Source organism: Martes martes (genome assembly GCF_963455335.1).
Source record: "Martes martes genome assembly, chromosome: 2".
Classification (NCBI taxonomy): Eukaryota; Metazoa; Chordata; class Mammalia; order Carnivora; family Mustelidae; genus Martes; species Martes martes.
In genome coordinates this window covers 46145745-46161020 of record NC_137889.1, presented here as the reverse complement: position 1 = coordinate 46161020, position 15276 = coordinate 46145745, and the positions used below count along the sequence as shown (strand labels likewise).

Sequence of the window (15276 nt, the reverse complement as noted above, 5' to 3'; positions counted from 1 at the left end):
ACATATTTTATGATTATTTCTATATAATGTATCAAAAATCAGTAAATCCATAGGGACAGAAAAGCAGAGTAAACATTACCAATAAATAGAGTAAATGGGGAATAATTACCTCCCTCCCAAATCAAAAAGACACTGCACCTGGCAAGTAGATATTTTGCTGTGCTTGCTTGATGTGAAACCTGGGTCCATGAAATGAATGGACACTGGAAGACTGCAGCAATGCAGAAATGGATTGAATCTAGACATTTCTCTTGCACACTCTGAAGTGCAAAATGCCACCAAGAATTGTTCTGCCTGACAAGAGGAGATAACAGAGAATGCAGATGGCTCTGGGATAGATACCCTGAAGGGAAGGCCCTGCACATAGGTGGCAAGTTAGACTATCCTGGTAGCTCCATGAGGCAAGAAATACTTCCTGACATCTATTGTGGACTGGGCTATGCATACCTCCTGGTAGATATAAATGCTCAAAATACTAAAAAAAGGATCTACAACAGAAGATACTGTATCAATTTGGACTGACAACTCACATTTCCTCAGATGGAAGAACACATTTTCATCCTCAGAGTAACAGTTTGATAGAGAATAGAATGGACAACTGAAACTTTTTTTTTTTTTTGGTCTATAATGCAGGGAATAAAGGCATGAGGGTTGACTTGCAAGATTTCACGAGTGTGTACAGACACTCAACATGAACAGGGCCCAGAGGATGTCTCTCCCTTTCTCTGGGGGATCCAGAGAAGAGAGGGTGGAGAAAGATGCTGGTATAACAGTATTTTTTTGTTTTCCTCACATGACCTCAACACTTTTTTTCCTACTGGTTCTCAGACCAGAACTGCAATTGCAGATGCCCAAACTGGGATAAACGGTATATCCGTTCTCTAGGGCTGCATAACAAAGTACACTGAGTGGCTTCAACAACAGATAGGTATTGTTTCACAGGGGTGGAGGCTAGAAGTCTGAGATCAGGGTGTTGGCAGGGTTGGTTCCTTCTGAGGGGTATGAGGGACAATCTGTTCCATGACTCCTTCCTAGCCTCTGGTGGCCTCAGGTGTTCCTTGGCTTCTAGACGGCGATCTCCCTGTGTCCTCACATCATCTTTCCTCTACGTGTACCTGCCCCTGCGTTCAAATCAACTCTTTTCATAAGGACACAGTCATATTAGATTAGGGCACACTCTAATGACCTCATTTTAACTCCATCATCCACAAAGGCCCTATTTCCAAATACAGTCACATTCACCAGTACTATGTGTTAGAATGTCAGTAACTTTTGTGTATGTCGGGGGAGGGTATAATTCAATCTATAACAATCTCTAAGCAAAAAACTGTAACTATACTTTTAAACCTTTATGGTGAAATTCCTAAGGGCCTGATGGGGTAGATCATGCTTTCACCCCTCTAACAAAACTGAGGTTCATAGGAAATGCAGCTAAACTGCCTAGTGGTCAAGAGAGCTCACTAATTCTGTACCTGTGTAGCCCTCCCTATATGAATGAGAGTGGACTAAGGGGGAAAGCACCTACCAAGCTAGAATTGCTATCAGCAACCTATACCAGCACAGGGGCCAAACCTAACATTCCTCCCAAAGGAAGAAAAGTTAAGGTATAAATGGAAAGAAGGAAGAATGGTAGCTGAGGATAAAGGAATGAATCAACAGTTATGCAATGAGGGAAATCCAGTATTACATTCATTGGTATCTCAAAACAGGCCTAGAACAAGAAATAATAATATTGTCTGTAGCTTAAGTGTACCACATGCCTGAAAAAGTAGAGCCACGTTGCTGAGACTGTTCTTGCTTTTAGAACCTGACAATGTCAAATGAAAGCCTGCAAACTTGAGTGGCATAGTTCTGGGAGGTATTTTGGTCATGTAATATGACAATGAACCGGAATAATTACTCATGCCTGAGTGGAGCTGTAGTAATGCCTCAGTATCTTCTGATTCATATTTCAGGTTGTATTTACTACCATACTGCAATGTGATGGGACACTAACCTTGTTGGTTAAGAATCAGTTCTATTACTTAAACAAGTATTATAATACTGATGTTGACAGTTAAGTATATTTGGAAACTGGGTTAATGCTTCTTCAGGATGTAACACTGATTCAAGAATGAATGGCCTGAGAAAGAACTGGATTAGTTAACCGCCAGCTAAATTGTATGCTCAAGAGTTCTGCACAAATTTAGTGGAAGGAATAAACAGTGGCAAATCGAGGGGGAAAATGTAACTAAATTAGTATAAACAAATGAAAATGTATGTAACAGTTTTATAGGCAGATCCATTATTTAAATCTATCCCATCCCCACACTGGCTCCTCCAAATATTAAACATATTCATACTGAGACCACTGGACAAATGGAATGCAGTGAAAGTGAGACTGCATGACTTTCAAGGGTATGGTATAAAGGCAATGTGATTTCCACCTGGCTCTAGTTTCTTGGAATACTCACACCTTGAAATGAGTCCCACCATGCTGTGAGGAAGCCCAAACTAACTCATGTGGAAAGACCACATGGATGGCTCAGTCATTAAGCGTCTGCCTTCGGCTCAGGTCATGATCTCAGGGTCCCGGAACTGAGCCCCACATTGGGCTCCCTGCTCAGAGAGAGACCTGCTTCTCCCTCTCCCACTCCCCCTGCTTGTGTTCCCTCTCTCACTGTGTCTCTCTCTGTCAAATAAATAAAACCACAAAAAAAAAAAAAGAAAAGAAAAAAGAAAGACCATATGAAGAGTCACCAGAGCCCACTGCACCCTGCGCAACTTCTTGACTTCAGAGTCATAAATGCTCACTGCATGTCACTAAATTTTAGGGTAAATCTGTTACATGGCCATCAATAACCAAGAAGTGCTCAAGTAATTCACAGCCCAGAGAAAGATAAATACGGATACAATGAACTAATATAAGGCAAAATGTAATAGCCACTACACAGAAGGTAAACAAGGGGACTTGGAAAAAATAAACAAAGAAAAAAGGGGCCTTGGAAGAGGAAGGAACATAAAGAAATAAGTCTAAGGGATGGAGCACTGGGGGTGGGGGGGAACGGAAAAGGCTTCAAAGAAGGGATCTTTGAAAATCTAGCACCTAACAGAAGAGCTTGAAGGTAAATAGTGCCAACAACAAGAAAAAGTAAGGTGTGGTAGGACTTGGTGACAAGGTAGTATATATATAGGTCTCCTTAGAGACAAAATTCAACTTTTTTTTTTTTTACATGATCACAAATACTGAAAGAATATTAAACTATTTGAAGGACAGTGTAGGAAACAGTCTAAAAAGAAACAAGTTGGGGTTCTACTGACTGACTGTGATCATATGAAATAATTAAATTTCTTGCTGTTACTCTCCATGCAAAGGGCTAACTCTGACCCTAAGACATGAAAACCACTTATCAGCACTTCCTTTGATGTACTTGCCAAGGTAAAACCCAGTACTTTGCTTGCTCATTGTGCCAGACCCAATATCAGTTTAATGACAGCAATTCTCCACGGTTAGCATTCTTGGGAGTTCTAGGGGTGATTTACAGGGAGGCATTTGTCTTGAACCGAAATGAAAAGTACCTAGTAATAGCCATAAAAAGATGAGTAAATTCATAAGCTGCTTTAATTGCTGAAATTTACCCCCACTTTCCTGATAAGGGCATGAAGATTAGGTCTACAGACATCAAGCTGACAAACTGGGAATAATCATTACCTACCAAACAAAATCAAAGTATTTATCTCTTGTACAAGTAGAAGCCTGAAAGCAGTTCCTTTGAGCTGCCTTTGCTAACTGCCAAAGTTGCCAATGACTAACTTTTCAGTCTGTTTAAGAGATACCTTCAATTTGGGGCCCCTCCCACTAAGTCAGACTTCCTCTTAAAGTGGTCAGATAGGCAGTCCTTAAAAACCCCAAACTTTATAAAATTTCTGTTCTGGGACACCTGAGTGGCTCAGTCAGTAAGCATCTACCTTCAGCTCAGGTCATGATCCCAGGGTCCTACTCAGCGGGGAGGCCTGCTTCTCTCACTCCCTACCACTCCCTCTGCTTATGCTCACTCTCCCTCTCTGTCAAATAAATAAAATCGTCAAAAAAATAAAGAAATAAAATAAAATTTCTGCTCTCCTCACCTCATAAAACTTTTTTAAGGAGCCCACCAGGCACAGCTTCAGGCTATCCACAATCTCCTGATGAGGCATCTGGAATACCACTCGTGAATACCATTTTGTGAGAGTGCTGGGGAAGAGGCAGTAAGAGAGAGACAGATGAACACACACTCACAGAGGAAGGTCCACAATCTGAATGTCAGTACACACAGGCTCCTCTATGCACCAATACAAATACCTAGTAAATGCATTTGTGTTACAGGTAAAAACACGTGGCAATACAGGGAAAAATATATGCCACATATAGAATGTAAAAATATAGACATAATTGTGATATTTGCTACAAAACCACCTCCAGCTGAAAAAATTTAACCACCTAGATAACCACCAGCAGAAGACTAAATAGTGCTCTAGCATACAATAAATTCCATGCAGCAGTTAAGAAGAATTGGTTGAGATTTATTTGTATGGACATGACGAAATGTCAGCAATATACAATTTAAGTATGTAAAACAAGCTAAGGAATAGTATACACAATAATATGCCATTTTGTATACATATATACACCACCTATATATGTTACTATGCACATAAATGAGAATCTAGAAGTATATATACATCAAAATTTTGGTGATAGTTACTAAAAGATGGCCCATAAGGTACTTTCACTTTCTAAATTTCTGTAGTTATCTGCATGAGCATGCCTTGTTTTTACAATCAGAACAAACAAAAAAAATTCCTCATTCCTGGGGGAAAAATCCACTAAGACACAGCCCCCACTTTGAAGAAGATTACAGCACAGCCAGGGGAATTAACTTACAGATCTGACAAGTCTGGTAAATAGACTAGATAAACTAATAGGAAGATAAAGGAGGAAAAAGCTAAGTATACTTTCGTAAAGTATACTTTTACTATAATACAAAATATTAGAAGCATTCCCTGGATTTATAGTAAGACTGGCATCAAAATGAGGTAACCGAACAAAATGGCACTATAAGTAGTACTTACAGATTGATGCTCGCAACGAAGCCAACCACAGATCGCATGCCTCGGCTAGGATCATGGTAAACATCCATCCCAATCACCATTAATTGTTTCTGGGTTAGAAAACAAAAAACAGACCCCAAACAACAAGCAATCCATCACCCCATCTTTTTGTTATCTGTACCCCAAAAGCAACATATGAAAATAAGTTCTGGGAAAGGAAGAGAAAGACTGACATCAACTTGACATTTTTTTAAACACTATGAACGAGTCAGAGATCTAGAACAGGATCAGCACACTTCTTCTGTAAAGGACTAAACAATAAATACCATTGGGCTCTGTGAGCCACACAGTCTCTGCAGGAACTCTTCAGTTCCATCTGTCGTTACAGTACGAGAGCAGTTGTAGCTAGTCTATAAAGAAGTATGGTTGTATTCCAATAAAACTGCACTTAAAGATACTGAAAATGGATTTTCAAATAATTTTCATGTGTCAAGAAATATTAGTCTTATTTTTATTGGTTTCAACTGTTTAGATTTATAAAAACCATTCTCAGCCTGTGGGCTATACCAAATCAGGCTATGAACCGTTTAGACCACTAAGCATGGAGAATAAAGATAACTCTATGAGGAAAACAACTAGGTAGGAGTCTCTGGAGAGCTAAATTGAATGAAGACACATCTCAGCATCACTCACCAGAGGAATATCCACTCCCCAGAGCTCACCACCCAATTTACAATTAATCTGAAGTAAAATTTTCTGGGCCACACTCCGAAGCCTGGATGGCTGACCAATGGTTCGGACATTGATGACCTATAACAAAGGGGTGTGGGGAAAGAGGACACTATCAGCTTGTCAGACGATGTAAACAGGCCTAAAGTAAACACTACATTTGTTTAGGAAACCCCAGTTAGCAGATAATACACTTTGACTAGTTCTAATTCTAGGATTTCTAGGCAGGCATTGCATTCACATGTACACACTGCCCACAAACACAAAACAAAACAATAAACAACCAAAAACCAAAAACTTTCAAAAGAATCTCATACAGGATAATTTTTTTTAAACCTACAAAGGAAAAACAGCTTTCCCCTTTCAGAGTGAAGCCTATACTCTCAAAACCCAATCATGTGAAACCACCCAGCAGCTCACCCACTGAACCGGCAAGAGTAACTCATTTGGGAACATGAAGGCAGCATTTACAAAGAGCATCTGCTTTTAACCAGGTTACTCTAATAAGGGGAATGTTCCACCAGACAGCATACACACATGGCTTCTAATAGTTACTTCAGTCTTTTTGAACACCTGTATCCCTCTTTTCAAAGCCTCAAGGGAGGCTAGAGTTTCCATCTGTGCCTCCTGCCCAGCTCCCACTCACCTGTGAGGGCACAGGAGCCTGCACACAGCACAGCTTTTTAATGGCCCCATAGAGATCGTCACGTGTGCCCATGATGATGCAAACAACCATCTGTATCTTCCCCTTGAGGAGATAAAGTACATAAGTCAGGCTTTGAAACTCTCAGGGCACCTTGATGGGGCTCCAGCTGGGGGCAGTCTAAGAGCCTGCAAAGTCGTGGGACCTTTAAGGCAGAAGAGGACTGAAACAAAGACGGTAGACATTCCAACCCCAAACAGGTCTTTGAACCTTTGCTGGGTTCAGGGCTTCTTTGCACAGATATGGAATATAATCCCATAAATTATCTAGAGCTCGTCCTGACCAACTGACGTCTTCCTTAGGACACTTAAGATGCCTGGAAAAGGCAGGCTTGAAAATTTGCAAGGGTTACTTAATTGCTGCTTTCAATTCCCTATAATGCTTTCTACCACTCTCTTCAGTAAACTAACCACCTTATTACATTCATACCACAAAACTGAGGAAACATGGAGTACAATACCACAAGAAACTATTAGGAGCCAAACACAAACAAATGAAGCTACAGCCAAATCCGTAAGTGGCTCTTCCTTACTCTCTGGTTACAAGACAGAATAGTATCGCCAGCAGAGTATCTCATACAAGCATCCTTGACCCCTTACTGTTTAATAAGAGTTCCAACACTGGAGGGGCGCCTGGGTGGCTCAGTCGTTAAGTGTCTGCCTTTGGCTCAGGTCAGGTTCCCAGGGTCCTGGGTTCGAGCCCTGCATCGGGCTCCCTGTTCATCGGGAAGTCTCCCACTCCCCCTCCTTATATTCCTTCTCTTGCTGTCTCTCTCTGTCAAATAAATGAATAAAATCTTAAAAAAAAAAAAAAAGAGTTCCAACATTGGAAACACAGGACCTTTCAAAGTCTGAATAAAGAAAAGCGAAATGAAGGTGAAAGTGAAATGAAGGTGCTAATCCTTTATGCCAGAAAGAGCTACTATGGCAAATCAATAGTATATTATTCCAAATCAAGATTAGTGTTAGATTAAGACCTCTCTGAGGAACGCCTGGGTGGCTCAGTCCGTTAAGTGCCTGCCTTTGGCTCGAGTTATGATCCCAGGGTCCTGGGATCAAGTTCCACATCCAGTTCCTTGCTCAGCAGGGAGCCTGCTTCTCCCTCTGCATGCCTCTCCCCTTGCTTGTGCTTGCACGCACGTGCTCTATGACAAATAAATAAGCAAAATCTTAAAAAAAAAAAAAAAAGACCTCTCTAAGAACACATTCTAGTAATCACATCAAAGAACTTCCAAAGTCACGGAGAACACAGGCTACACACTGGGAGCTAAAAGCTATCAAACATGTAGCTTTTTAGTCCCTACAGTGACTTACATGTGTTGTTTTTTATTAACATTTTTTACATTTTATTATTATTATTATTTTTTTAAGATTTTATTTATTCGTTTGACAGAAAGACAGCGAGAGAGGGAACACAAGCAGGGGGAGTGGGAAAGGGAGAAGCAGGCTTCCCGCTGAGCAGAAAGCCTGATGTGGGGCTCAATCCCAGGACTCTGGGATCACAATCTGAGCTGAAGGCAGACGGTCAAAGACTGAGTCACCCATGTGCCCCTATCATTTTTTTTTTTAAGTAGGCTCCATGCCCAGTGTGGGGCCTGAACTCATGACCCTGAGATCAAGAGTCAAATGCTCTACCGACTGAGCCAGCCAGGTGCATCCCTCCCTTTTTAAACTAACATTTAAACATAAGGAGGGGCACATACACACAAATCCAGATTTTCTTGCTTCTACTGAAAAAGTAGTAAATTAAAAATTAATTTGATAATGCTGTGCTTTTATAAGCAGTCATAGGGTTTACTCTCTTTAGTTCACTACAATCCCCTCCCAGCTCACTTCACTTGCATTATTCACCTGGCTCCCGCAGACAGATATCTGAGTTTGAGGCCCCTAACAAGTAATACAACAGCATGCCCTGAAGACAACAAAGACAAGACCAATTATGAGTTAAGTTTGGTAAATGTGATAAATGAACATCATATCCATGCTGCATGAAAACTGATAGCAGTATACTCTCCTAAAGAGAATGTGGCAAGTGGTGTGATGGGGGAGCTGAGGTAGTACACTGGGTTTTTCTTTTGAAAGCAGAGCAGAATTATCAATGATCAGGCATAGGGGGAGGCCACACCAGACTACAAGCCTGGGAAACTAGGAAGAAATTACAAAGAGAGACAGAACGCAAGGGTGCTGCTGTGAGTGATAACCCAGAGCGGGGAGGGGGCAGGGGATAAGAGAGATCCCAAGACAATCTCATTCCAGTACTGATCTCCCAAGAATGGACTCTTCCAGTCTAAGATTAATTACTTTTGTTGAGGGCCCTCCTTAAGCTTCTTCCTCTGTTTTAGGTATAAACAGGTAAGAACTGCAGGCCTGAACTACTGAGTTACGAGTGCTGTGACCTGCTCAGCTCCAGTGGTCCTGATTAGCTGTCAGGACTGAGCTGATGGGCCAGGTGCCAAGTTCATTGCCAGAGCAATTCAAATCTTAAGCCAGACCAGACTGTGACAGCTAAGTACTGAATCGTGCAAAATGGCACTGGGCCCAAAAAGTTGCTTTCTGAGCACAACATGTTCTATATAGATAATGAACTAAAGTTAAGTCAGCTATTCGGTCTATTATGTGAAAAAAGAACACAAGAGTGAGGCTGCCAACATAGAATGAGAGCAGCAGAATTAACCAAAGGGCATAAAGACTACTTAGTTCATTATTTCATGTGTACGTGAGTAACAAACTGGTTTCTGGGCATCAAAAACAGTAGACTGACAACCAACATCATTTAAAATCAAGTGTTCAAGTATTTTAAAACAGGCATTCTATAAATACACTCAAATTAAATTAATTTATTACCTCAACTCCTAGCATGGATTGAATGGTTCTGACATAGGTTTCTATTCGATCATCCTTTAGTTCAACCCAGGCCGGTGGGCTCATGCGCATACCAATGGGGCCAGCTATCTTCTCCAACATGTTAACCAGTTCTCGGGCCTGATCCATTGCTCTCTTTGGGTAAAACAGTGCCCAGAAATGCATGGGGACCTAGGAATAACCACAAGCTATTTTTAGTACTTCTCATAACTTAGACACTCCAGAGTCACACCCAGGATGTATTATTCTAGAGAATAAATCACTTTTAACTCTCTCTGCTTGAATCTTTTCTGATCTAATTCCTATAACTAACACAGATGTATACAATTAAGTAAACTGGGGACTACTTTCACAGTGGAATAGTATGCAGCAATGAGAATGAAAGACCTACAACTCTATCTAACAATATGGATGAAACCCACCAATCAAGGCTGAAGAAATTAAGCCAGACATAAAAGAATATATACTGTATGGTTTCACATATACATCAAGTACAAAAAGCAACTGAAATGAATCTATGCTGTTGGATAGTGACTCCTCATATCGTTTTTAAGGGTGACAGGTAGGTAGTAACGAGGAGCAGGAGGGATGGCTTCTGGGTCACTGGTAAAGTTCTCCTTCTTAACCCTTGCTGTGGATTCCACAGATTTATGAACCTTTGAAAATTCCTCAAACTTACACTTGTAAATATACTTTTTCTTTAAACATATTTCAATAAAAAGTTTTAGAAACAGATGTGTGTACTTTACGCATGGCCCCAAAACATTTAAAAATAATTATATACCATTTTGTTCTTTAGTACCCTTGGTGGGGGCTGTTTTAATTACACTTCTTTCATGGATAAAAACATCCTTCCCCAGGGAAAAGCGGGGGAAGATAAAGGAAGATAAAAAGGAGAATGGGTAATAGGCTGGCACTGTATGAGTTACCATAGCAATCTATTTCCTTTTCCTAAGTCTATAGCCAACCAAAGTGCTTACCTCTAACAATTCATCAATTTGCTCTATTTGAAGGACCCGTTTAGTAGATAATGCAGGATAGGAATTCAGGTGGTACTCTCCCTCCAAAAGAAGACACTGAATCCTTCCTGCTTCCTAATTTCTATACTTACAGGAATACTGGTCCTTTCTTCACCACCTCAAAAGTCACTTACAGTCAAGATGGAAAGGTCCCTGGTTACTTCCTTAATCCAGTTTAGTTCCTGAGATGTGATAAATGAAGTATTTCTTAAGTTAATTCTTTCCATTGGGAGAACACGTCCTTCGATCTAAATACAAAACAAAGTACCCATGACATGAGCCATCTGCAAACACTATTGAAGGAAAGAACAATGATACTGTTCTCTCTTGGGCCTGGTCAACTCCACTATGTAAACCTGTCCAGGTTATAACCTCTGAGAATGGCACAAAAATGAAACTGTAGCAGTGAGTCTAGGCTAATAAAACCCTGGACAAATACAGGTAAAATTTTTAAAGGCATGGCTCTTTAATTATTGAAGCTTCCAACATGGTCTCCCAAGAAAGGAATTAGAAACCACTGCCTCTTTAGAAGTAGAGAATGCATGTAAAATAACTACATTTCAAGATAAATAGTAAAATAATTTTTAAAAATATTTTAAGGGACAAAGTAGAAAATTAAAAGCAAAATTTCTTAATAAGGCTGAACATAAACTCTTACACTTTAAAATGAAAAAACAGGGAGGAAAATGCATAAATATAATGAAAGAACAAATTACCATTAGGAATAAGTCAATCAAATCTAAATATCCAAAAATAGGAAAATAATTAAGTTGATATAACATGATGGACTATTTTGAAATCATTAAAACCACCTTCCATCTAATATGATACTGTTTTTACAAAAAATAAATATCAGTTTATATTTATATAAAATATAAGAAATATATATCTTATAATCTTATAATTTCTTATGATCTTATAAGAAATAATATCTTATATTTTATTGACATCAATAAAAACTGAATGAGTCTATATTTAGTGGTGATTATCTCTGTGGATATGTAATTATAGAAGATTTTTACTTTCTATGATCTCTACCATTTGTTTATTAAAATTAACAAATACTGGGGCTCCTGTGTGGCTCAGTTGGTTAAACACCTAACTTTTGATTTTGGTTCAGGTCATGATCTCGGGGTTATGAGATGGAGTCCCATGTCAGGTTCCATGCTCAGTGAGCAGTCTACTTGAAATTCTTTCCTTCTCCCTTCTGCCTCCCACCACCACCAACTCCCCCCGCCTCCTCTTGCACATGTGCTCTCTTTCTCTCTCACTCTTGCTCTCTCAAATAAATCAATCTTTAAAAAAATACTTATTTTATCTATAAACAAAAGAATGTAATGAGTTTATTAACATAAGTAACAGTTTCCATATTAGCAAGAAAAAGGAATCAAACTCATGATATGAAAGTAAATTTTTAATCCTTTTTAGAAGGCAACTGGCAATATACAACAAAAGTACTAAAAACATAAATGCCCTCTGACATTTCCACGTCCATAAATCTATGAAAATAAACAACATTACAAAGACTTAGTTACAAGGTTGTTAGCTGAGTAACTACTTCTTTTTTTTTTTTTTTTAAAGATTTTATTTATTTATTTGTCAGAGAGAGTGAGCACAGGCAGACAGAGAGGCAGGCAGAGGCAGAGGGAGAAGCAGGCTCCCTGCCGAGCAAGGAGCCCAACGCGGGACTCGATCCCAGGACTCCGGGATCATGACCCGAGCCGAAGGCAGCTGCTTAACCAACTGAGCCACCCAGGCGTCCCTGAGTAACTACTTCTAATTAAAAAATACTAAATTCTGGGGCGCCTGGGTGGCTCAGTAGGTTAAGCCTCTGCCTTCGGCTCAGGTCATCTCAGGGTCCTGGGATTGAGCCCTGTATCGGGCTCTCTGCTCAGCAGGGAGCCTGCTTCCCCCTCCCCCACCTGCCTACTTACGATCTCTCTGTCAAATAAATAAATAAAATCTTAAAAAAAAAAAAAGATGAACTTTTTTCTTTCTTGGTTTAGATTTTCTACATTCTCAAATTAATATTTAATAACACAAAAACATGTTTAAGATATAATATTAAGTGAAAAAGAAGATGCAAAACCATACACAATACAATCACAGCTCTGTAACAAAAAGATTTATACTCACAGAACAATGTGTAGATGAAGGATATATATTGAAGTATCTTTCATATGTATCTAAAATAAATCACTGAGATATCATCTTTGGATGATGAAATTACTGATGTTTTTATTTCTTTCTTTACTTTTTGTAAGGTTTCAACATTTTCCTTATTGACTATCCATTATTTTTATTTTAAAAAAAGAAATTTTTAACAAGGAGTCAATTAAGAGTGTAAGAGAACTAGAGAAAAGACAGAATTAATTATTTTGGTATAACCTCAAAAGAAAGGTGAAAAGTAGTAATAACTAACGTTTACTGAGCACTTGCTATGTGTTACATATGATGCTGAAAATGTTACCATTTAAATTCTTACAAATCAATTATCATCCTCATTTTACAGATAAAAAAACTAAGAGATACTAAGCAATTTGCTCAAAGTAACTACGATGGCAAGTGGTAAAACTGAGATTCAAAGCCAAATAAGCAGACACTGAAGGCCAAGGACTCTGCCACCATCTCACACTGCCTCTGCCCTATGGATCATGCCACACAAAATACAACACAGGAGCCTCAGGCAAAATGCAGGCAGGAAGAGCCATAAGAAAATCAGAATGATGTAAGTCCAAAACTCTCTATGCCTATAGAAAGAATGTCAATAGCATATTGAAAGAATCACAACTATTGGAAAAGCAAAAAAAAAACTTGGAGGAAAAAAAAGGACATATAGAACCTTAAGAATTATTTGGACTGGAAAGCTGAAAATGAGGTAATTTTTTTAATAAAGATTCATTTTTTTTATTTTACGGGGTGGGAGAGTGCATGTGAACACGGGGATGGAGAGAGAGAATGCCAAGCAGAATTCCTGCTGAGAGTGGAGCCCAGCGTGGGGCTCGATCTCACAACCTTGAGATCATGACCTGAGCCAAAATCAAGAGTCAAGGGTGCCTAGGCGGCTCAATCGTTGGGCGTCTGCCTTCAGCTCGGGTTGTGATCCCAGGGTCTTGGGCTGGAGCCCCACATCAGGCTCCCTGCTCAGCGGGAGGCCTGCTTCTCCCTCTCCTACTCTACCTGCTTGTATTCCCTCCCTCGTTGTGTCTCTGTCAAATAAATAAATAAAATCTTTAAAAAACAAAACAAAACAAGAGCCAGAAGATGCTTAACCAACTGTCACCCAGGCACCCCAAAAATGAGGTAAATTTTAAGTCAATATTCCTTTTACTATCTGACTGAAAATTAACAGCTCAGATCTCTGCAAAATATGGAAGAAAAATCTCTAATAGATACTAACAAATTAAGAGAAGAAAACTCAAATATTGTGCCTAGGACCCCCCAACAAAATATAATAGAGCAAAACCCCAAAACAGAGACCAGACAGAAAGTTATCACCCACTTTCACTATGCTCTTAAAATCAGTGATGAACACTGTTTCCTATTTGACTACATCCAGTTTACCTTATGTACATCCTTCTGAAGACAGAGTCCCCAGCGTGTCAATTCATTGCTGGCTGTTTCATTTTTTGAAATTCTCTGCAGCAAGCATTCCAGAGCATTATGGTGTTGTTTGGGGCTCAAGTTGATCTGCTGGGTCAAATCCTAAATAGATTTAAAATGCAGATAATAACTTCTAAGTATTAGTCTCTCCAATATGAAATTAAACCCCAGTATGTCTAAAACATTTCCAAAAGAAAACATCATTTCCACTGAAATGGGAGACTTTTTTTTTTAAGATTTTATTTATTTGACAGACAGAGATCACAAGTAGGCAGAGAGGCAGGCAGAGAGAGAGAGAGGGGAAAGCAGGCTCCACGCTGAGCAGAGAGCCCAAGTCGGGGCTCGATCCCAGGACCCCGGGATCATGACCAGAGCCGAAGGCAGAGGCTTTAACCCACTGAGCCACCCAGGTACCCCTGAAATGGAAGACATTTTTAAATACTCCAAAGATTTTAATAAATATCTCTCAGGAATGTGAAGGAAGTACAGGGTTAAAATTTTAATCATAGGGTGGCTCAGTCGGTTAAGCATCTGCCTTCAGCTGGGGTCATGATCCCAGAATCCTGGGACTGAGTTCCACACCGGGCTCCCTGCTCAGCAGCGGGTCTGCTTCTCTGCCCCTCCCCAGCCTGGTGATTTCTTTCTCTCTCTCTCCCTCTCTCTTGCTTGTGCGCACTCACTCTCCCTCTCAAATAAATAAATAAATCATAAAAAAATTAATCATAAAATAATTTAAAATGTTATTGTTTCTTTCTCCCATGAGACAGCTAAATCTTACCTCTTTCTCAAAGCCATGTTCTGAATTTAAAATTCCTAAAATAATTCAGGGGCACCTGGGTGGCTCAGTGAGTTAAACATCTGCCTTCGGCTCAGCTCAGGTCATGATCCCAGGATCTGGGATCCAGCCCTGCATGGAGGCTCCCCGCTCAGTGGGGAGTCTGCTTTTCCTTCTCCCTCTTCCTTTGCCCCTTCCCCGCTCCTGCTCTTCCTCTCTCTCTGCCCCAAATGAATAAAATCTTTAAAAAAATTTCTTAAGAAATTCTATGAAACAGGAGCAAAGGGGGCTTGATTACATCTATTTAATATTTGGGGAAAATAGGGGGAAAAATGTCCTGTGCCAGGCAGAGCCAAACAAAACAGAATGGAAAACCAGATCCAGTCTTAAACTTCATGTGATACCACTACTGTATTTAATGTTATCATAAGACACTTTTTTGTCTAGTGTTTGGCCCATAATTTGTGCTTTCTAAATGTTACTGTTTAAATGAAGACCCAAAGGTGTATATGAAGA

General features: G+C 39.7%; 1 protein-coding gene across 1 annotated transcript in view; it reads right to left on the bottom strand.

Annotated features, from left to right (window-relative positions):
• Positions 1-15276, bottom strand: part of PIWIL2 (piwi like RNA-mediated gene silencing 2) — a gene marked incomplete at both ends in the record, with an annotated part of 72652 nt that overhangs the window by 36822 nt on the left and 20554 nt on the right. Inside the window, 7 exons of the mRNA XM_080796513.1 lie at positions 4108-4213; positions 5092-5180; positions 5764-5880; positions 6446-6547; positions 9346-9534; positions 10517-10630; positions 13947-14087. Of these exons, the coding sequence (XP_080652639.1) occupies positions 4108-4213; positions 5092-5180; positions 5764-5880; positions 6446-6547; positions 9346-9534; positions 10517-10630; positions 13947-14087 (858 nt within the window). The remainder of the gene's footprint in view (positions 1-4107; positions 4214-5091; positions 5181-5763; positions 5881-6445; positions 6548-9345; positions 9535-10516; positions 10631-13946; positions 14088-15276) is intronic.